Source organism: Oculina patagonica, chromosome 2 (genome assembly GCF_052425735.1).
Source record: "Oculina patagonica isolate OP01 chromosome 2, crgOcupat, whole genome shotgun sequence".
Taxonomy (NCBI): Eukaryota; Metazoa; Cnidaria; class Anthozoa; order Scleractinia; family Oculinidae; genus Oculina; species Oculina patagonica.
Genome location: NC_135759.1, coordinates 36979413 through 37002093, shown reverse-complemented (window position 1 = coordinate 37002093; position 22681 = coordinate 36979413). Strand labels below are relative to the sequence as shown.

At 32.9% G+C, this 22681-nt stretch overlaps 1 protein-coding gene across 2 annotated transcripts in view; it reads right to left on the bottom strand.

Annotated features, from left to right (window-relative positions):
- Window positions 1–22423, bottom strand: part of LOC144644557 (putative dTDP-glucose 4,6-dehydratase) — a 32896-nt gene extending 10473 nt beyond the window's left edge. Inside the window, exons 1-7 of one of the 2 annotated variants that reach the window (XM_078504072.1) lie at window positions 22157–22423; window positions 21960–22040; window positions 21174–21235; window positions 20680–20736; window positions 18408–18462; window positions 17876–17967; window positions 17481–17594 (exon numbers count right to left, since the gene is read on the bottom strand). In XM_078504072.1, coding sequence (XP_078360198.1) covers window positions 17481–17594; window positions 17876–17967; window positions 18408–18462; window positions 20680–20736; window positions 21174–21235; window positions 21960–21993 — 414 coding nt within the window. In that variant the 5' untranslated portion in view covers window positions 21994–22040; window positions 22157–22423. Of the gene's footprint in view, window positions 1–17480; window positions 17595–17875; window positions 17968–18407; window positions 18463–20679; window positions 20737–21173; window positions 21236–21959; window positions 22041–22156 lie in introns of those variants that run through there. The other variant, XM_078504073.1, reaches the window with a different exon arrangement.
- Between the last annotated feature and the right edge of the window lie 258 nt (window positions 22424–22681).

Sequence of the window (22681 nt, the reverse complement as noted above, 5' to 3'; positions counted from 1 at the left end):
ACGTCGTATTACCTTGAGCAGTGAATTGTTTCCACATTCGGGTTTTAATTGTCCTATTCCATCGTTCGCATACGCTACTTTTCTCTTCATTTTCGGTTGAGTATAGTGTTATACCATTCTTTTCCAAAAGCTCCTTCATATTTTTATTGTAATACTCTTTCCCTTTATCAGTCCAAAGATATTGAGGTTTACGCCCCTCTTTGAATATGGTTTTGAATGCTTGAGTTACAGTTTCACCTTTTTTGTCTTTTAGAGGCACTATCCAACCATATTTACTGAAAACATCCAGTACCATGAGAAGATATCTGTATCCCTTGTTCCATTTACTGAACTGTTGCATTTCGACCAAATCCGAACACCATATTTCATCAATATGGTTAACTATAACACGCCGTCGAGTAAAGTTACGCTTTATTGGTTTGTGTAACTCATCAGCTAATTCTTTTTGCCAACTTTCTTCACTCGACGGCCTTTTCCGTTTTTTGACTTCTTTTTTTTTATACCCATACCTACTTTTGATTTACCAGCTATTATATTTCGAGCCAAAGCATGCCCCCATTGCCTGTCTTTCCATGGTATTGCGTCTAAGGATTTAACCATTTTCCTGTCTGCTTCATTTTTACACTTTACTTGATCTTTTGAGGATTTATTTGCACATACGCTGTAATCTACATCATGTTGCATGCTGACGGCATCTGTTTTTCCTGTTGGTTTTTCATATATTTCCAGTATTTTACCTGTTTTTTGATCCCACTTTACCTGTTTCTCTAAAGGATTACCAGGACCTGTATACCGATGACCATGCATTACAAAACCCTTTTTTGGTGCTACTTTTAAAATAGCTTTATGGATATCGATACCTTCACCTTTGATGAATTTACTCTTTTTGTTTTTACAGATTGAGCAAATTGATTTTTCCATAAGTCGGCCATTCTTTGCTTTTACTTTTTTAGTATTGATTGAATTTGTTTTTTTATTACATGAAACGCAGTATGACAGGCACATATATATTATATGTTAGATATTAATCACAATAATGATTAACCCATTTGCCGTTTTTATATTCTGTGTAATTACATGATGGATTAAATTTTTCATTTGTATATGCACCAGCAGGCTTCCAAAAATTAGATGTCTGAATTCCGCTTTTTTTATTAAATATACCTTTAGCAAAGTCACCGCGCCAATATTTTTTAAATAGATCTTTATCACCTCCGGTAACTGCCATGATAGCCGATGCTAAGTCTTGAGCCTGTTGAAACCCTGGAATCTTTTCGCCGACCTTTTTGTTAATCGTTTCACCTACTCCACGCCCCTTTTTCTCACTAACAAAACGGGTTTTAGTGATACCACAAGAAACGCATTTCGATTTGAGTATTAAACGATTGTTTTTTGTTCTCATATATTTTTCAGAATTAGGAACTGAATTAGTTTTTATTTTTTCACGTACACAATACGATTTAGTCATTGTATATATATTACGTTACATATTTTTGAAATAATGTTGAATGAATTTTTCATTATTCATTGTGTCATATATGTCAAACACTTCTAATAAATTATAATACGAATTCCCCTTATTCATTTCGTTGAGAAAGTATAAAGAGAAGTATCCGCATGTGGTTGTATTTATATTCTGTATCTGATTGTTTTGATGTATCAATGTTAAATTCTTCTTTTTTGCGTGATCGACTATTTCTTGAAATGGATTCATACCAAAACTATCAAAATAATTGATTACCTTATCTTTTACATAAGTTGCAACCCAATGGCTACCGCTCATATAAGATGGTTCAAGATTGTAAATAAATAATGCTTGTCTATGGTTATGTGGTACTCTTTCATTCCTTGACAAAACATCACTGATTGGGATGCTTAAATATCTGCACCATTTTATTAGATCAAAATTACTCATCGGTATATTCTTATGGAATGTTGGCTTTCTTACTTTCTTTTTGGTTTTAAGATCTTTTTTTTTTTTTGGAAGCACCAATCCGCCTTTAAGAAATTTATCATATTCAGCCCACGAACCAATAATTGGAGGACTCCTATAAGATAATGCATCTCTTTTAGTCGGTAGTTTGATTTTACCACCGTTTTTTGATCTTTGTTTCCTAATGTTTGGTGATGGATAATAAGGGTATTCTATTTGCATACCGGACCCTCCTTTATCAGGAGTGACTTGTATTCCTTTTCCAATCACCTTTCGCATTTTACTTATTTGTGTTTTAGATAAACTCAATGTAATCCCTTTACCCTTACTTTTTAGTTTATTATACCGTGTTATTTGTCTTTCTGTAAGGTATAACTCAGTATTACCCTTCTTTTTGATCTGATGCTTATCAATCAATAAACTCACTTCACTTGAATTTTTGATTGCTCTGGCTAGCTTTTTCATTTGGCCTTCTGTTAAAGGAATATATGTTGAAATATATTTTGTGCTCATAGTCTTGCTCTATATATAATAGTGTTAGATTAAATATTACATAAAAATAAGTTCATTCCCAATTTTGTCAATTACAATTTTTTCTTCATAAAGAACTACAGCGTATATCATGTAATCGTCAGTAGCTTGTACATTCAATCTGTAATGAAACAATAACTGTTTTGGATCATCGGTAACCGATTCCTTATGATTTCTTAAATCGAAATAGATAACAGGAAATAATTCAGAATAATTTTGTAAATTTAACTGAGTTCCTGTATTGTAGTCGTTGGTTCTAAATGCATATTCTTGAATGTCATTATATAATCTTGGTTTAAAATCACAATCATACTCTAGTTCTGGAGTAAAATATGAATTTCCAAGTTGCAATCGACAGGTAGATAGTGTACATGCATTATCACCCGCATTTATTTTAAAAGTATCAAAAATAAAGGGATTTTCTAATTCATTATTTGACTTGTTTCTTTGTAGATATACAAAAACATGTTTTGCATTTTTAATAGCTGGTGTAATTTGATATATTCCGGAAATAGCATTTGTTGGCGATGAATGTTTAATAAATTCTCTTAAATATGTCCATTTTGTTGCTGTTAAAAAACTACTATTCACTAATTTTTGTCCTGCTGATGTAAAGTTCAAACGTGGTAACCATAACTGAAAATCTAGAACAACATACCGTGTTTCATCCCCATCAACTCTATAAATAAATTCTCTATCATCATTTAGTGTTATGTTTAGTTCAATTTGCATAGGTGGTATCATTTTATCGCGGAGTTCTTGAAAAATTGAAAACCTATTTAACGGAATTATTGCGTATACGTCTTTTGATTGTGAACACAATTCAGCTCTTTTAATTGCTCCTACTTTTGGGGCTGTTGTTAAATTGCCCGCTAATACAGCTCTATCGTCGAGATACCAATTGAAATTGGTAGCTACTGTACGACTATAGTCATCAGAGAATTCAAGCAATCCTTTTATGAAACAGATTTTATGCAAGTCATTACCATCGTAAGGTTTTTTACCTCCTGAAGTTATCATAATGTGATTTATAATACTGGTACTATCATTTATCGTTGACGTTAGCGCAGGTGTTTCTAGAGCATTGACCGCAATGTTCGATCCATCAGCCTTTTTCTCAAGTTTATATTTCACGATAAAATACCCATTATACCAATCAAACCAACTAGACCTATCAGTCATATTGAATATATACCCTGTTTTTTCCTGATATAGCCCATTTGCAGGTCGAATAATAGGTGTTTGCAGATTGAATCGGAGATAATCAACTTTTTCAACATTTTCTATGCTTCTGAAACTCATTTATATTATTAGATTATATAATTTACTTCAATTGTGCTAATCGTTTTAAAATAAGATCCCCAGCTTTTTCACTTCTATTTAACACGGTTTTTAAACTTTTCTTTTGTGCTTTGATTATTGGTGATTTATTGATATCTTTTATCATTTTTTTAGCATATTGTCCGATATTTGATAAATCATTAGTTATTAAACCTGATCCTTTATGGCGATATTGATATAAACCTTTTTTAGGGTTATAAAATTTTGACCATTCGTATACTCGATTCATTTTATATTATTAGTTTAGATTAATTCACCTCTTTGATAACGATATGAAACGCCGTATCGATTTCATTTAAATCAATGGGACGATTATACGAATCGGTTATATATATTCGAATTGAATCAATGCTATTTTTATTAATTGGAGAAAATTTCAATCTTCTCGGTTCAAGAGTGAAAGGAAATGACCTACGAATTCCTTGTGCTATAATACTAAAACAAAATAAAACGTCTCTTGATTCATCTGTCAAGGATCTTTTAGTCAAATCGCAATGAATACATATCATATCAACGCTCCTTGTTAAATCAGGTATTTTGTCACTTATATTACTACCTGAAGTTAAAATTTTCTTATCAAAACCCAGTATCATATTAAAGTCTGATACAGATAGATCTAATTCATAATTTGGCTGTATGGTTATTATTGTTCTAAATAATGATAAATCAAACGTAACTAAAAATGGATAATCATCGCCATCTTTACCAGTTGTATTTTTTAAAAAAGTATCAATATCACTATATGAATACATGCCATTAGGAAATTCAACATTTTTAAAACTTGTATCACTACCTGTTGTTTTTCGATATCTAATCTTATTATTGGTGAATGAAGCCGAAATATTATACCAGCTATACGTCATACTGATTATTTCGTCTAGTGCCATCTCATAATTTTTATTTGGATCAAGGAATAAAGGCTGGTCAAGATAAATTGTAAAATCATGTGCTTTCTGATTATAATTATTGGCTTGTCTTTTTGCCCTAAATGAACTAAGTATCAAATGTTTCTCCATTATATATATTTAAATTAGATAAAATAATTGTTATAAATTTTTTCATATAGACGCTTTGTAATTCTTTTCACTCTTAACAGTTCGTCCAATATTGTAACACCTTGATTTCTTACTTCATTACTTGAATTTCCAGCGTTAATGCTTCCGCAAATTACATCCAGTTTTTCAATAAGTTTTTCAGGGTCTCTGTAATAAATAGCCTTATAATTATGGGCTAGACCGCCACCTTCCCATTCATCGTCTTCTCTATCAGAATCAGGCGCTGTGTCCCTTCTCATAGCATCTATCTTATCAAATAATGATTCCTCTATAGTTGGTTTTTTTTTATATTTAGTTTTTTTGGGGGTCTTTTTCAATTTTTTTGATTTTTCCTGTAAATCCGAAGCTGAGAAAGGAACCCGTTTGTACTCCATACGTTGTATTTTATGCTTAGTTAATAACAACTGGTTTTCAATTCTATCAATTTGGTTTGTAAAATCTTCATCTATTTCCAACAGGTCATTATATGATTTTCCTTTGTATTTACCAGATTTGATCATATTTTTACCACTTTTCTTCAGTTTGCCTAATAAAACACTAACCTGACGCCTTTCTTCGGCGAGAGATTCCCTTTGACGATCTAACTCCTTTTGATTAGCACTTGTGTCCCATTTTTTTCTCTTCTGTTCTATTGAGGGTGGTGGATCAAAATCGGGCATTTCATCTTCATCTTCTGTTTGAGCTTCATCAATGGGTGGCGGTGGATCAAAATCGGGCATTTCATATTCATCTTCTGTTTGAGCTTCATCAATGGGTGTCGGGGGTGGATAATTTGGCATTTCATCTTCATCCTCATCTTCATCAATTGGAAATTCTGGAAGAGGGTCAAGCTCTTTTAACCCTTTATTATTCAACTTTTTAGTTGCTTCAATTTGTGTATCGAGACGAGATGTTACTGGTTTAAACATTTTTGTGAATTTGATTTGGCCTAATTCATCTGCCAATTTTGAAGACATTATTTGATTATTAATATTCTTGATTTGATTTTCAACTTCTTCTTTTTGATCAGCAATTTTTTGCCAAGCTAATAGACTCATTTATATATATTAGTGTAGATTATTATCAGTCTTTCATCAGTCTTCCAGAAGTCTTTCATCAGTCTTTCATCGGTCTTCCAGAAGTCTTTCATCGGTCTTTCATCAGTCTTTCAGGCGTCTTTCATATTATATAACTGATATATATAATATGAAAATACCAAATTATGACACTGAAGACGATATAGTCTCGAACTTTAAACAAGTATACGATTTCATGCCAAATCAATGTTTTCGTATGCTACTTTGTGCTCCGAGTAATATGGGAAAGACTAATACTTTAATGCATATGATTTACAATTTATTATATTTCGATAAAATATATTTATATGCAAAAAATTTAGATCAGTCTAAATACCAGAATCTTATCAATGTGTTCCAACCAATAAGCGATGAAGCTGGTTATAACATTATTGAAGCTAGTAACGACCAAATAATTCCTGTTTCTAAACTAAATGATGATAATCAAAAGCTCGTGATATTTGACGATTATGTTTGTGATAAAAATCAAAAACCATTAATCGATTATTTTATACAAGGGAGACATAAAAACTGTAGCGTGATATATTTGTCTCAAAGCTATTTTAAAACGAAAAAAGACATAAGACTTAACTGTTCGCATTTCTGTATTTACGAATTCCCAAGTGCTAATGAGAGGGCACTGATATGCCGTGAAAACAGTATTCCAAAAGAGCTATACGAGCAAGCAACTAAAGACCCATTCAGCTTTTTATATATTGATAAACCACGTAAATTCATAACAAAAAATTTCGATGAGAAGATTTAATCTAACATATTAACATAAAATGGGTTACATTAATGACGAAAATGATTTTATGCATACCAAATATTCTCAAAGTGCAAAACCTGCAATTGGTTTTAAACAACTGGGAGCTGATTTCGATATGGATAACAAAAAGATATTCAGGTTAAAGACTCAATCCGATGTAGCCATCGACGCCGATTACGATTCGTATGCTCTTGATTTGTCTTCAGGTGTCAACAAAGGATATCTTAAATTGAATTGTTTGACAAAAGATGTTGCTGGAAACGATTTCGATGCCAACCAAGCAACGATAAACAACAGTGCACCGTACTATGACGGATTGTACCAAAAAACAAGTCTAGTATCGAAAGAATACGTTGATTTAATGGACACCAACCTTGAACAAAAAATAGATAGTAAAATACAAAATAAAGCCGATCTTAGTATCAATAACGAACAAACGTTTAACAGCATAATAAATGTTCCGAATTTTGATCAAGGATACAGCAATATGTCAAACGTAATGAATAAAGAATATATTGACTCCAGAGACGCGCTTAAAGCCGATAAAACATATGCCGACAATACTTTTCTAACGAAGAAAACAGGTGCTATTTTAGCTAATACCCTTCAGAGCAAGGCTTCCAAAATATATGCCGACAGTACTTTTTTAACGAAGGTTGTTGGTAATGGTTTAGCTCAAAACATACAAAATAGGCTCAATATTCACGGTAGTAACATGATGCAGGCAAATCTCGATATGGGTGGGTATAATATAACACATCTAAAAGACCCAAGCAATGATACAGACGCTGTAAACAAAAAATACATGCTTGATTATGTTGGTGAAAGTCATGTTCAATCAGCTAATGGTGAAAATAAATTCAAATATATAATGGATGATCCCAATGCACAAGTGAGTCAAGAAGATGATGTCGAATTGCGGAATGTTGTAACCTTTCAAAATTCACCACATAAGGTAAATAAAAAGGTTGTTGACATGAAATTATTGCTTGACAATTCTAAAGGCTATTACAGTTCAAGAATTGGACTAAATCTGTATTTATTGACCAATGATCAATATACTGCTGTTCTTGAGATTATGTGGGTTAGTGATGATATTGACCCTGACAGTTTGGAAATATATGGCACATCATCCATAGAAACTATTCATAACGTTAGCAGAAAAACGTTTAAAACACAAAAGTATATCAGGTTAATAAGTCAATTCACAAAAAGTCAAAACATTGGGAATAATTACCTATATATTGATATAGTCATGAAAAATATGCCTGGAAGCTCTTATGATCAAAAACTACAAACATATTTTACTGTTTATGGTATATCTGGCCATCAATCCAATGTCGAACCAAGTATTTATGATCAAATATATTATATAGCTAATGACCAAATTAATTTCAACACAGCCATCAATATGGATAATAAAGCTATTTATGGCGTTTTAGAGGGAAATAGTGATAGCCAAGCCGTCAATTATAAACAACTGAATAGCTTCAATGATAATCTTAAGGCCTATCTTGAAACAAAAATATTATCACTCCAACCCAAAAGTTATTATAATGAGGTGTTTGAATACTTTTTTGATTTATTAGATCCATCAAATTTCATCATGTCAGATAGCAACGGAGCTGTATTGTCTGGATTAAATGATAATCTTGTCTTTAATCCCACAAAATTGTTAGCAGATTTTGATCCGAAGAATGGTTTTTTTGGTGTTTTTAAAATTAATTTAAATACAAATATCACTCACGCTGATAACTGGACTTTTTATATGGGATTTAAATATGACTATAAGCCCAGTGATAATAAAAGGATTAAAATTGAATTTATCGATGGTGATAGCTTTAGTTTTCCGTGGGTTAAAGTGGAGCATAATAAGCTATTCCTCGATTATGATCTAGATTCATATACAGAGCAAATTAGAGATGGTTATATAGGTAAATATATGAATCTCTGGTATACAAAGATACAGGATCAATTTAGAATCGCTGTTTGCAATAATGTTATGAGTATTGATCAAACATTTTCTGGGTTTAATATCAATACATCTAGCATTAAAATTTCTTCAGATTACTTTGTACAAAGAATCGGTTTTAGTAAAAATATATACCCGATAAATGGGCCCATCTATCATAAAATTCAATTTTCAGATAAAACATACGATGTATTCTTTGAATAAATCGATTTAATCTAATTCACTTATATGAAAACAGTGAAATTGGTTAGCAATATTATTGATTCTATTGAGAGATTAATTCAAAACATTAGGAAGCTGTATTACACAATAAAGAACAAGCGCAATGCTAAAATGACAAAATGATAAAACAAAAAAATCATATATAACTAATATATATGACTAAACATCGAAAATGCATATTTACATGGAACCATATATCAAGCGAACTGACTGAAGACCAAATTATAGAATTGAAAGCTTATTATCAAACATATCATCGAAAATGTTGGGCTTACAAGCAGGCTGTTAAACGTTTCAAAAAATGGAAATTATTAGGGAATTCATTGTCTATCATATTTGCATCAAGCGGATTCGCCTCCTCTATAGCGACTGGTGGTATTGCTTTGATCACAATATCAACAATTTCATTATTGATTCAGGCTTTGATGATACATAAGAATCTCGAACTAAAAATTCATAACTCCATATATGCTTACCAAAGCTATCAACACCTTTTGAACTCTATTAAAGGCGCTATGAGAAGTGGCGATTATAATCCGTCTAGCATCCTAAATACAATGAAAAGCATTGACGATTATATATGCGATACCGGTCCAATAATCGATCGGTATCTGCTCAAGTATGATGATAAATTTACCAAATAATCCGTGCGATCTGGGACGATTTTAATGCTAAAATATTTGCCCAATATCGATTATAAAATTCAAGCGTTTTTATCGATTTTGAAACCTTTATAAACTCAAAAGGAAGATCAAGCAATTTAAATAACTGCCTGAGGATATATTTAGTGCTTATCATTCGTCTTCGGAGTTTATTTATAGATGGAAGAATACTATCAATCTCATGAAATATTTTATAAATTTTATCGCGATTATCATGAGACAATTGAACTCCATTTTTAATACATAAATCGTTTAAAACATTCTCAATGTGGTATTTACGATTATAGATGCTTTTACGCCATATCTTATTTCTGTTCTTGTAAAAATCAATGAACTCATTGTAATAAATAGAACCATGAACCAAACCGCAATTAATACAAACATTTATACCGTTTTGATTTGACATATCCTGCTTACTACAGCATGGCTCAGCATCCTTGTTACCTTCTATCAATAGTTGATCGCATAAATGGCATATAGGTTCTTTTAAAATTTTTAAATCATAGTGGATTTCAGAATTACAAACCATTATATATATAACACACATAACTTCACGGCACAGCTGTTTTTGGCAGTAAATTTCAGAATAAACTTTTTGAGTAAACTTTTGAGTAAACTTTTGTGTAAACTTTTGTGTAAACTTTTGTGTAAACTTTTTGAGTAAAATTTGTTGAAATATGATTGGTCAATAGAAATCACACCAGATTAAAATACCTGCTGACGCGTCAGCAGGTATTTTCGGTCAATGGTTTAGTCATTAATCATTTATAACTTATGGCTAAAACCGTAAACTGAATAATTATTTATTTAATGTTGATCTTTACGAGGTCTTCCACGTCGTCTTTTCTGGTCTTCAGGTATACACTTTAAACGTACATGATTTTTGTCTTCATTTGATATTTCAGATCTGCTGTTAAGGTCTGAAGATAGCATTTTAATAATACAAATATTTGTTTTAAGGATGCTCTGAATACAATACATTTTATTAATGAAGGCTATATCATTCGAGCTTTGATCAGCTTCTAGTAGGTGTTTGATATTTAATGTTATATCAGTCATTCTATATATATTAATAAAGAAAATAATTATCTGTTTATATCTAAACGCACTATAAAAAACATATAAAGAAATATATATATAGTATATAATAAATGGGACGAAATAAAAAATACGATAATGAAGAAGACAGACAAAACGCTATTAAGGAAAGCAAGACCAGATATATGCTAAACAAATCATGGATATGTGATGCATGTCAACATGACTACACGCTCGCTGGAAAGCACTCGCACATGAGGACAAAGAAGCATATTAAAAATACTGTTATCAAGGCTATTGAAGACCAATACAACATAATACCAGTTGAAAACATATAAAGCAATATTATATAATTATATATTGTATAGCACAGTATATATGAATTGCTGTTATCTGTCGCCTTAGGTGACCAAAAATATATTTATTTCTGGTTATCTTTTAAACGCACCAAAAAAATCTCAAAAATAATTTTTACTATAAAAGGACTTAAAGGTTTGGTGATTTTATATAGTACACAAAAATGGATAAAAATATCTCATATATTAATATGAATGAATTAGATCTAGAAAAATTATCTAAAACTGAACTCATAAAACTTGTATTATCACTAAAAGCAAACCAACCAAGAGTTTACAAGCCGAGACCCCCAATCCCAACTCCTCGTAAGAGTGTAAAACAGAGGGTTCAGGATTATGAAGACAACATAATTCTTCCACCATTAGAATTTAGGGATGATTACAAGCCTGTGCCATTGCCAAGAAGTAAAAAGCCTGTTCCATTGCCTAGAACTAAGGTCTCAAATGAATTTAATTTCGATGACAGCATTTTTGATTCAACATCCAATGACCAACCTCTATTCAAAATAACTGAAATCGGAAATACGGTAAATAAAAAGTACAATGCTTACACAAATGAATTTAAAATAATTGTACGCAAAAATTTCATAGGTAATAAAAATGACGTTTTCAGTGTCTTTGAAAAAATGGTTGAAATGACAATAAAGAAAAGACAGTTAAAACCAAATGATAGGTTCAGATTGGTAATTTCAAATAATGAATTAACACATCCGATTTCAACAAAATTGTTAAAAGTTTCTGATTTCAAGTTAAATCAACTTTTAGATGTAATCAATACGTTGGAGTATAAAGAAATAAATTTAGAAAATTGCAAAATAATTATTCAATCTGTTAAAATACCTTCAGGTAAAGGGCGGTTATATTTATCAAAACAAACAGTGAATAGAAAACAATGTATTATTACGATAAAAAATAATGATACATTATGCTTAGCAAGAGCCATTGTAACAGCTTATGCTAATTTACACCCTGAGAATTACACCACAACTCAGTTAAAAGATGGATTCAATAAAAGTCGAAAACTACAACAAATTAAAGCCAAAGAGCTACATAACAATGCTAATGTTGAAATTAATGATTATGGAAATTCTTTAGAAGATGTAAATAGCTTTGCATCACATTTAGATATTGAGATTAACATTATCGATTCTGAGCAGTTCAATGAAATCATATATACATCCAATAATGGTAAAACAGACAAAATTTATTTATACAAAACACGGAATCATTTTGATGTCATAAAATCAATGACAGCTTTTTTAGATGTAGCATATTACTGCCATTCTTGTAAAAAAGCTTATACGAGACGTGATAAACACAAATGCCCCCAAAAATGTCTATCTTGTTTCAAATATTTTCCAGATGGAAATAAATGTAATGGTAAAGACGTTACATGTAATCAATGCAATCGTGTTTTTCATGGTAATACTTGCTTCAAAAACCATACTAGTAACCGATCGAAAAAAGATAGTGATGATTCAGTATGTAGCAGTGTAGCAAAATGTTTAAAATGCAATCAAATCATACTAAAACCATATATTAAAATACATAAATGCGGTTTCAAAATGTGTAATAATTGTAATAAATATTGTGAAAGCAAACATGAATGTTTCATGAAAAAGATAAAAGTTCAAGGGTGGAAATTGCGTCAAAAATAGCAAAAAACCATGCCGATTAAATAAAAACATTCTCAAAAAAGATTATTGTCTACTCATGTAAAACGTATAATGAAAAATATTCATTTTTTGATTTCGAATGTACACAAAACACTGGAATACACGACGTCAATCTAGCTATCTGTCATGATTTTAATGGTAATGAATCAATCTTCAATGATATTAATGATTTTTGTAACGGAATTCTAAATGAAAAATATAGAGGATACACCCTTCTTGCTCACAATGGCAAAGGGTATGACAATCATTTTATACTTAAATGGTGTATAGATAATGGATTCAAACCTTATTGTATTTACAGTGGTGCAAAAATTATGATGATGGAAATTTCACAATTAAGAATCAAAATAATCGACAGCTTAAATTTCATCCAACAATGCCCTTATCATCGTTTCCTAAAACGTTTGGTTTAAACGAGCTGAAAAAAGGATATTTTCCACATTATTTCAACAAAGTTTGTAATCAAAAGTATATAGGAGAGATGCCTTCCAAAAAACATTATGGGTATAATCAAATGAAAACCCAAGATAGAGAGAAATTTTTACAATGGTATAATGATGGTGTTAATGAAAATTATGTTTTCGATTTCAAAAAAGAAATGATTGAATACTGTCGTTCGGATGTTGATATATTAAGGAGATGTATGCTAAAATTTAGGCAAGATTTTATAAATGAAGAAAATATCGATCCACTAAAATACATCACAATAGCTGGTGTTTGTATGGCTATTTATAGAGGGAATTATATGCCTAAAAATACCATAGCTGTAGTTGATAACGTTGTTCAAACAGAAAACCATAGTGCAGTCAGTATTGCATGGCTTGATTACATAAGTAAGAAAAACAACATTAAAATTCAACATGCCTTGGAAGGTGGTGAAAAAGTTATCAAATCAACAATAACAAATTAAAAGTAGATGGATTTTGTGAATCTACAAATACTGTTTATGAATTTCAAGGTTGCTTCTGGCATGGTTGCCCAGATTGCTACAAGCCTGATGTTATCAATAATAAGAATCAAAGCGATATGGGTAACTTTGTATAATAAAACACAAGCAAAAAATAACAAAATAACAACTGCTGGTTACAATCTTATTGAAAAGTGGGAATGCAAGTTGAAAAATGATAAAAGTTTTCAGAAATATTATAAAAATGATTGGTATAGAGAAGTCGTCGCTCCATTAAACCCAAGAGATTCATTCTTCGGAGGTAGAACTAATAGCACAAAGCTACTTTATAAATTCAAAGATGATGAATGCGGAAAATACGTAGACTTTTGCTCCTTATATCCCACTGTTCAGTTCTACAAAAAATACCCCATTGGACACCCTATAAAAATTATATCACCAGAAAAATACGATAAAAAATGGTATGGACTAATAAAATGTAAATTTTTACCACCAAGAGAGTTATATCATCCTGTTTTACCAGTCAGAAAATCCAATGCGAAAAGGCTGAAAAGCTAATGTTCCCTCTGTGTATATCATGTGCAAAAACAAAGCAACAAGAAAGATGCCAACATAGTGAAAATGAACGATCATTTATTGGTACATGGACAACAGATGAGGTCAATAAGGCCATTAAAAAAGGATATAAAATTATAAAAATATACGAGGTTTGGCATTTTGAGAAGTCATTTGATGATCTATTCAAAGGATATATAAAAAAATTCATGAAGCTAAAACTCGAATCAACAAAATACAATTTTAAAAATGACAAAGAAGAAATGATATTCAGAAATAAAGTCAAAACGAATTTAGACATTGAATTAGGTAAATTACATGAAAATTCAGGCTTACGAGCTATTTCAAAGATGTGTTTAAACTCACTTTGGGGTAAATTTGGACAGACGAACCAACATGAATCAATGTAAATACGTAACTGATATAAATGAATTTTATCAAGTAGTTCTCGACGATACCATTGATAATTTAAACATGAATTTCATAAATGAAGAAATGGTACAGATGAGTTATACTTATAAAGATCAGTTTGTTGATAATAGCTATAATACAAATATCTATGTAGCATGTTTTACGACTAGCAGTGCACGGCTAATGTTGTATGAAAAACTAGACTATTTAGATAAACAGGTATTATATTTTGATACAGATAGTATTGTGTATATCGAATCCAAAAATGGTAAGGCAATAGAAACAGGTGATATGTTAGGTGATTTAACAGATGAGTTAGACAGTGAGGTTATAAAAGGTACCTTTGTAAGCGGTGGCCCTAAAAACTACAGTTTCATATATGGCGATAATAAACAGAAATGTGTTATTAAAGGTTTTTCCCTTAATCATGAAAATTCACAAATACTAAATCACACAAATATGATTAAGATGGTTAAGGGCGATATCAAAGAACTCACATTAGTAAATGAAAATAAAATAACCAGACAGAGTAAACAAATTTTTAACAAATATGAGGAAAAAGTATACAGCTTTGGATATGACAAGCGCGCAATAAAATACATATCGGATAGCTATATAGAAACATATCCTTATGGATATTAAAGACAAACTCATCTGTTTATCCTAGGTTTTGATTTTCATTATGTCAACGAGGTTTGTTTTAAACGCACTAAGATGCAAGATTTTTAAAAAAGAGTATAAGAGATTCATGAAAAAACGCATAAAAATAAAAACATACACTATATATATAGATAAATGACCAACATGAAAATAAACATGGAAAATTTAAAGAAAATATGTTTCAAAGCAGATACATTCAAAAATATGCCTGATGACGCAATAAACGCACTGAAGTATATCGTAACATTAAAAGAATTATCAAAACTCGGAGATTTGGTATATGAAAATCTAGACACTTTAGTATATTTAGAAAAAAAACTAAAACAAGATGGACATTGCAAGCCATTAACAAAATTATTAAATGAAGAAAATGAAACAAGTAAATACCTATGTAACATTTACAATGATTTAAACAGTGTATTATCCGACCTTGAAAAAGAAAAAATGAATTCAAAAATAACAAAAATCATAATCGTTTTAGAAGATAATTCACAACAGATATTCAGTACAAGAGATTTACCATGATAATAACAACAGCATAAAAACTCGGCTTGTTGAAAAGCACTGTATCCAAAATTTTGAAAAAGAGTATAAGAAGTTTTTTTTATTTTGAACCTAGGGTTGAGTTAGGGTTGGTTTTTGCTCCGCTTGGATCCAGTGTTGATTACAGTTTTGGAGTCATTTTTAAAAATCAGGCCTATTTTTCAGTTTTGTTTCTAGTGCTGACAGGTGCCATCGAGCAAAGCTCTCTTCCCACCAAGCACCTGTGCGATTACTCGCTTTTTTCATCCCCGGCTCGACTCCGTCTCACTGCCAAAAAAGCTATCGCGTATTGCCAGCACTGTATTCAAGATTTAATTTCCAGATTAGAATTCAGGCCAGTAAAAAAATAAAAAAGATTATAAGAATGTTTTCAGGCTTGTGTCAGTTGTTAAGATAAGGAGCAAATATAATATTTTATTATATTTGATCATAAGTTTCATGCATTTTATAAATAAAATACTATGAAACGCTCCGCTTGTAATCCAGGTTAGGTCCAGCGCAAAAATTCAGTTTTAGATCAAGCGCAAAAATTCAGCACTGGAAGTAGTATGTACTAAATCTCTGTGGCAAAAATTTTTGCCTCAGAGTGTAGTACATTACTACTGAAGCTCTCGTAAGCGGACGCCCTCGGGACACGAAAAAAGTGTCCATAACTGGAGCTGGCCGCCGCGGCCACTAGAATTGTAGCAAATAGATGGCCGCTTACGGGAGCTTGCCCAGCTAACAATAACCAGACGGACGTAGATGACGACAAAACAAACACTGAAACAGTGTACTGTAGTTACTGTAAAGTCATTGTGACCAGCGGCGATGTGAATTTAATTGATAAAAACAAGATACAGAGGTTGTTAACAGGATTTTCTTTGGGGTGTCCGCTTACAAGAGCTTAAAAACAAAGAAAAAGTCTAAGTCGTAATCTCTAAAAGTGTCCACGGCCGCTTACGAGAATGTAAAAATACAGAGTTTGTATGGGAGTTAAAACAGAGTTTCAAACAAGGCGGCCGTAAGTAGAGCTGTCCGACATTGACTGATTAGCGTTTACCTTGAAGCATTGACTTCAAAACCATGACTTTCATGGCGCCAGTACATGAAAGCGTCATACAACTCAACCACCAATCAATGAAATCAATATACATTTAGGAGAGGAGTGGTAATAAATGGTCATCCCGTTGTTTGATTCCAAATGTACATGCACTTTAAATCACTTGCAATGACTTGCAGAACTTTACACTTTTTTTCACTAGAATGATTTCATCTGATCTAAATTTTAAAACACTTAATTTTCAGTGGCCTCTATCCACCTTTGAACATCAGAGTAAAACGAGTTTGTTCTTTACACTTCTCGCTTTATAATTTCTATTTATTTTCAATTGTCTTCTTTATGAAGTTAACAGCTTGTTGTTTTTCCTTCATTGTTTTAATGTGTTTGGATTTGAATGGAAGGTTATTTGATTTGTCCCAGGGGCACAACCAGACGCAGAAAAAATAATGATGTCAGCAAGATACTGTATTTTGTTCTTGCACCATCTGGCTGCTAACCTTTCTTTTACATTAATTGGGTGACTATTTTGTCTTTGCTTGTCCCAAAGGTGACTTAAGACTTTTCTTTTTTCTTTTAATTTCAAACCCTGATTGCACACATGTAGCTATTGTATGATTGATAGGTAGCCTAAAAATAATGCAACTTTTGGTTAGTTCTCAGAACTTAAGAATTTGTGAAAATTTGGTAAAGGCCGCAATTTGAGAATTGGAATAAATAAATCCTAAAACTTGACTCTTTGCATAAATTCATACCTTGTCACATGAATACACCTGAGCTGTGGAAATCTCAATGTACCTCCTCACGTTACACTTCAATGCTTGTTTTGCACAGTTCACGCTCAATGTAAAAACCCCATCTGCATAAACCTAATTAAACAGTCAAGTTAAAAAGTAAGGAAATAATTACCACAAAGTTCAGAAAGAAGCTACCCATGAGACACTTATGGATTTATAAAGGCAGGACACAAAAATTACAGTAGTCACTGTTATTTATACTGAACTGTGTCACTTTTTTTTTGAGAAATATGCCAACTCCATCATTTCGAACCCCTGCTATCTCGAACAATTTATCATTTCCCTAGAGAGTTCAACATTCATGGTCTTCTACTGTTATGTGCAATATGAAACTAATTAATTTGAACTTTCACCTGTTCAGACTGTCCATATCTGGTCTCTGCAGCACAGTTGATACAAATATCAAAATCTCCTTCAGCATCCAGAAAGGCTTTCTCCACACTAGCTGTACAAAGCAAAAAACTAATAATAAATATATTATAAAAACCAACCTCTTTAATACAGACAAAAGGGACAGGGAACAGTGACCATGTATTATGGAGGTTCTGTATTGGTATTAACATAAAGGTAAAGTTTATGAATTTTTGTCTCTTTTGGACCAAGTGAACTGACTGTAATAGGGAGGCACTGTCATAGAGGTGTTCATAAGGAGAGGTTCAACTGTAATTAGCCATGGTTTTTGTGCTGAGCAACATATTAATGAAATGTTTCATGAATGTGGATCTTGATCCAATGCCAAATTAAAATTGCCACAACAATCAATTCTAATTGGGTGCAATCACCATGATAATGACAGATTCAGAACCCTTGAAGAATTTACAATTATTTCTTTCTTAAAAGTTTTTAACTAATAACCTTCTAAATACCCGGTATTAAGATTCTTACCAAGATTTATAAGATTGGCACTCTTGAATTCAACAATACTGTGCTGAAAGGCTTCCTGTAATAAATTCAATTTATTTCATTTATTAATTATTAATTGATTTAAAGCATCAATAACAAATTACAGTGAAACCCCGTTAATACGGACACCAAGGGGACAGGCCAAATTGTCCGTATGAACGGGGTGTCCGTATTAAGAGGGGTCTCAGAAAAAAGTCATGTATACATGTTTTATCGACACAAAGACGAAGGGAAACGTTTTTACGGCAACAAAACGTTATGTAATTGTACTGTAATTGTAGCAAATGCAAACTATAAACTCTCTCTTAATAGTTTTACAAAACCCTTAGGAGCTAGTCAGACACTCGAACTAAACGTTAATAATTTCAACAGTGGAATTTTTTGAAAATGTCGCACGTGGATTTACTCGAACAATTACTAGACGTTGATAGTAACCCAGCAATATGAACAGAGGCTGTTGTTGTAAGTGGCAAGCAAAGGACCTCTTAGAGGAAGAAGAGTACAAGATATAGCCATAGTAGAGTAACTATGCTATAGCTGAAGCAAAAAGCAAAGAAAGTGAAACTTTTAAATAGGAACAGCAGTCAGAAAACCTTGACTGTTGTTCCTTTTTAGAATTCGTCGAATGCTGTCATTATTTGACCAGGGTCAAATGTCTTCAAGTTAGCAAGTAAACGCGACAGAAAAAATTAACAGTCAACAGATAAACGTCCGTACAGCGGGGTTGACAATGTATGACAGTTTGTCACTCGGGACACGGAAAAGTGTCCGTTGTCCGTATTAACGGGTGTCCGTATTAAGCGGGTTATTTTTAGAGAAAATGTATGACGTTTTCGTCGGGACCAACAAAACTGTCCGTAATACCTGGGTGTCCGTATTAAGCGGGTGTCCGTAAAGCGGGGTTCTACTGTATTGTGTGGTTCCAGAAAATATCCATACCCCCACCACGGAAATTGGAAATTCCAGAGGGGTGGGGGGGTCAAGGGCCCAGGAAATTCCGAAGAGGAGGGGGGTTGCCAGTGGAATTATGTTTCCAGACGGTCAAGTTTGATGCAGTGCAAACTAGTTTCAAAAATTGTTTCTTACCTACTCTACAAGTGTTTTACATAGCAAAAATAGCACTCTGGGTTCTTGATTCACAATCGCTTTACATTTAAAACGGGTTTTCTTTCTCCTGAAAGCACACTGAAAGCAAATAATTTCACTGAAATCCTCCATGTTCGTTCGTCCGCCATTACTTGTTACCAGTCCCCCGAAACACGGTCACGTGGTGACGTGTCACGTGGTTTGACCGAAAGGCACTGGTGTCAAGGGTTGCTTGTTTCACGTTCGATCGAAGGAAAATCGTCCTTGTTTGTGAAAAGTTTCATGTTTATTAGCGATGAAAATAGTGTAATGATGTCAGAAACTCGAGATTAACATGGTTTTGTTATTTCTGGCTATTTGTTTGTAATTTTCCTGTTAAATTTTGCTTTCTCAGCGAGCATTAGCGATTTTGCGATCACGTTTACGGTGAATGTTTATGGTTTATATCAACACTTCAAATTCGTGTTCTGATACATTTTAATAGCGGTTTTCTTAAGCGATTGGAATGAAAAGGGATGGATGGTTATACAACAAGGTAATTTGACAAGTGACTACCAGATATTTTGTTTGTTTACTTTTGAGGAAATTTCTTATTTTGTCTTCAGCAGTACATGTAACGTATGTATCGTTCTAACATATCTTCCGATCGATCAGTTATACACTGTAACTGTTTACAAGAGAGGTGGCCTAAAATTTAGAGCATTGTACAATTTATCTTTTTTTCCAGAGGGGCTGGGGGGTACGCAATATACTTTTGGAAATTCCGGAGGGGTGGGGGGGGGGTTATTTTTCTTAACAAAAACGGAAATTCCAGAGAGGTGGGGGGTCTTACGTGAAATACCCTCCGTGGTGGGGGTATGGATATTTTCTGGAACCACACATTATAATTAATTAGCACTCTGCACACCTTGCAGACCTATGAAGCTAAAAAGTTATCCTGCTCTCAGCTCACATTTTAGGCTATGATACAGAATATTAAATGATTATTAACAATGTTTTAAACTTGCACTTAATAAAAAATTCTTAAAAACTAGATTTGATTAATCATACTGATAATGGTAAGAGAATGTTGATAATCCATGGCAGACAAAATCAAACTTGACATTCATTCCAATCTAAATCCCTGAAAGTAAAATAATATGTACATTCTAAAGCAAGAAACTCTCACTTTATGTCTTTCATTCAGCCAAGCAGTCTGTGGCGGGACTTTATCAACAGCTCGAATCTGAAAATCATACAAAAGACTTAAAAGTAACATGCAACCCCCTATTAAGTCCCCCCTTGGGGGGGGGGGTTGAGGCTTTTTTCTCTTTAGGACCTTTGAGGGGGCTTAATAGAGAGTCTGAGTGGGCCTCGTATATCAGTTAGGGTACACATATAGAAGAAATAACATATTAGACTTTTCAATGTTTAGTGCTGTTTCAGCACAACACATAAATTTTCACAAATTGGATTAACCTAGCTTGTTTCCCTGTTCTTAAATTGCATCAGTTATCATCTAAAGAAGGGGGAGGGGGCTTAAAAAAAGACGGGGCCTAATAGAGCTTTTACTACATATGTATCAGTTAAAGTTACAGAATTTATGTACATCTTGAAAAGTATAATATAGTGGTTGTGATTTCTTGATTGATATTGTACTGGGGATAAACTCCATATTCTTACCTTAGAACACAGTTCATGCTCAACAAGATAGCATACAAGGTTACGACCAACAAATCCTAAACCTGCAAATTAAAAATCAAAACACATAGACATTCTCAAATTAGTCTGATCCTAACAAAAGCCTCAATGCTCCTCCGCATTTTCACCGTCCACGCTAATTAAAACGCACTAAAATGCAGATGCCATGAAATAAAACAACAACAAGAGGTATGTCTTAATGAAGAGAAGATCCTTGCAGTTATGAACATATTTTTTTTTTCCAGAGGGGCTGGGGGGTACGCAATATACTTTCGGAAATTCCGGAGGGGTGGGGGGTTTATTTTCTTAACAAAAACGGAAATTCCAGAGAGGTGGGGGGTCTTACGTGAAATTCCCTCCGTGGTGGGGGTATGGATATTTTCTGGAACCACACATTGTCTGGATCAGCAGCACACCCCTGTAGTAAATTTCATGGAGTTCCCCGCCCCCCCCCCCCCCGGGCCCCAAGGCTTGACAATGACAAGCTCTGAGGTACATAATACAGAGATTTTATCTTTGACGTTGGGACTGATCTACTATATATATCATTATCTAATAACTAACATCTAAATAAATATATGGCAGTCAATTAAATTAAGTGAAAAACTGGGAATATAATCGACAGTTACGTTATTATAATAAGATAGTGGGCGGATCAAGGCTTATTCGATCGAATGTGAAATAAATGAACCGTACGTAAATAAGCTTATTGTTAATTACAAGTTTGGGCCCTCGATAAAAACAGTACAACATTGATGAGACACTCACCTCCAAGTACAAGAACTCTGGGTTTTGATGCCATTATCTTTGACCTTACAATTTCTCTAAAGATGGACGGGCAGCTGCAAGCTAAAAGCATATACGATCGATAATTTGCGGTCAGTAAATCAGGACCTCTAAAGCCGGCTGTTGCCGAAAAATATGTTTAAGGAGAGAAACGAGTGAAGGAATGTTGCGTTTCTTACCCACATGGAGACTTGCAAACGATTCCTGTTGGTTTTAACTGCAGTAAGGCATAAACGATAATGAAAGGCTCATAGAATCGAGAGGAAAATGACGAAGAAAACTAAACATATCCGAATGAACAGCTCCTGGACAGATCCGAAACAGATCAAGAGATGACATTCGATTGAGCAGCCGCTGGTCAGCACGTGGTTACTGTATGAAGTCGGCTCGAAAAACAAAATATCCGGAACGGAAAATTTTACAGCGTAAAATTCCAATAAGAAAGCTCGGTTTCTTGGCTACTGGGCTATAATTGGAACTTCCTGAGAGCTATATTCTAAATTTTAAGAAATTTGATAAATAAAATAAGGTTAGCCCCTCCCCTCAGGCCCTCACCCCTCCCTCAATAGGCCGTTTTACGGATACGGCATTTTGCCCCCTTCGCATCCTATAATGCTTATTAAAATGATTTATTCTTTTATTGTGATAATTCCGAAATTACCATAATAAAAGAAAAAATATATATTATAGGATGCGAAGGGGGC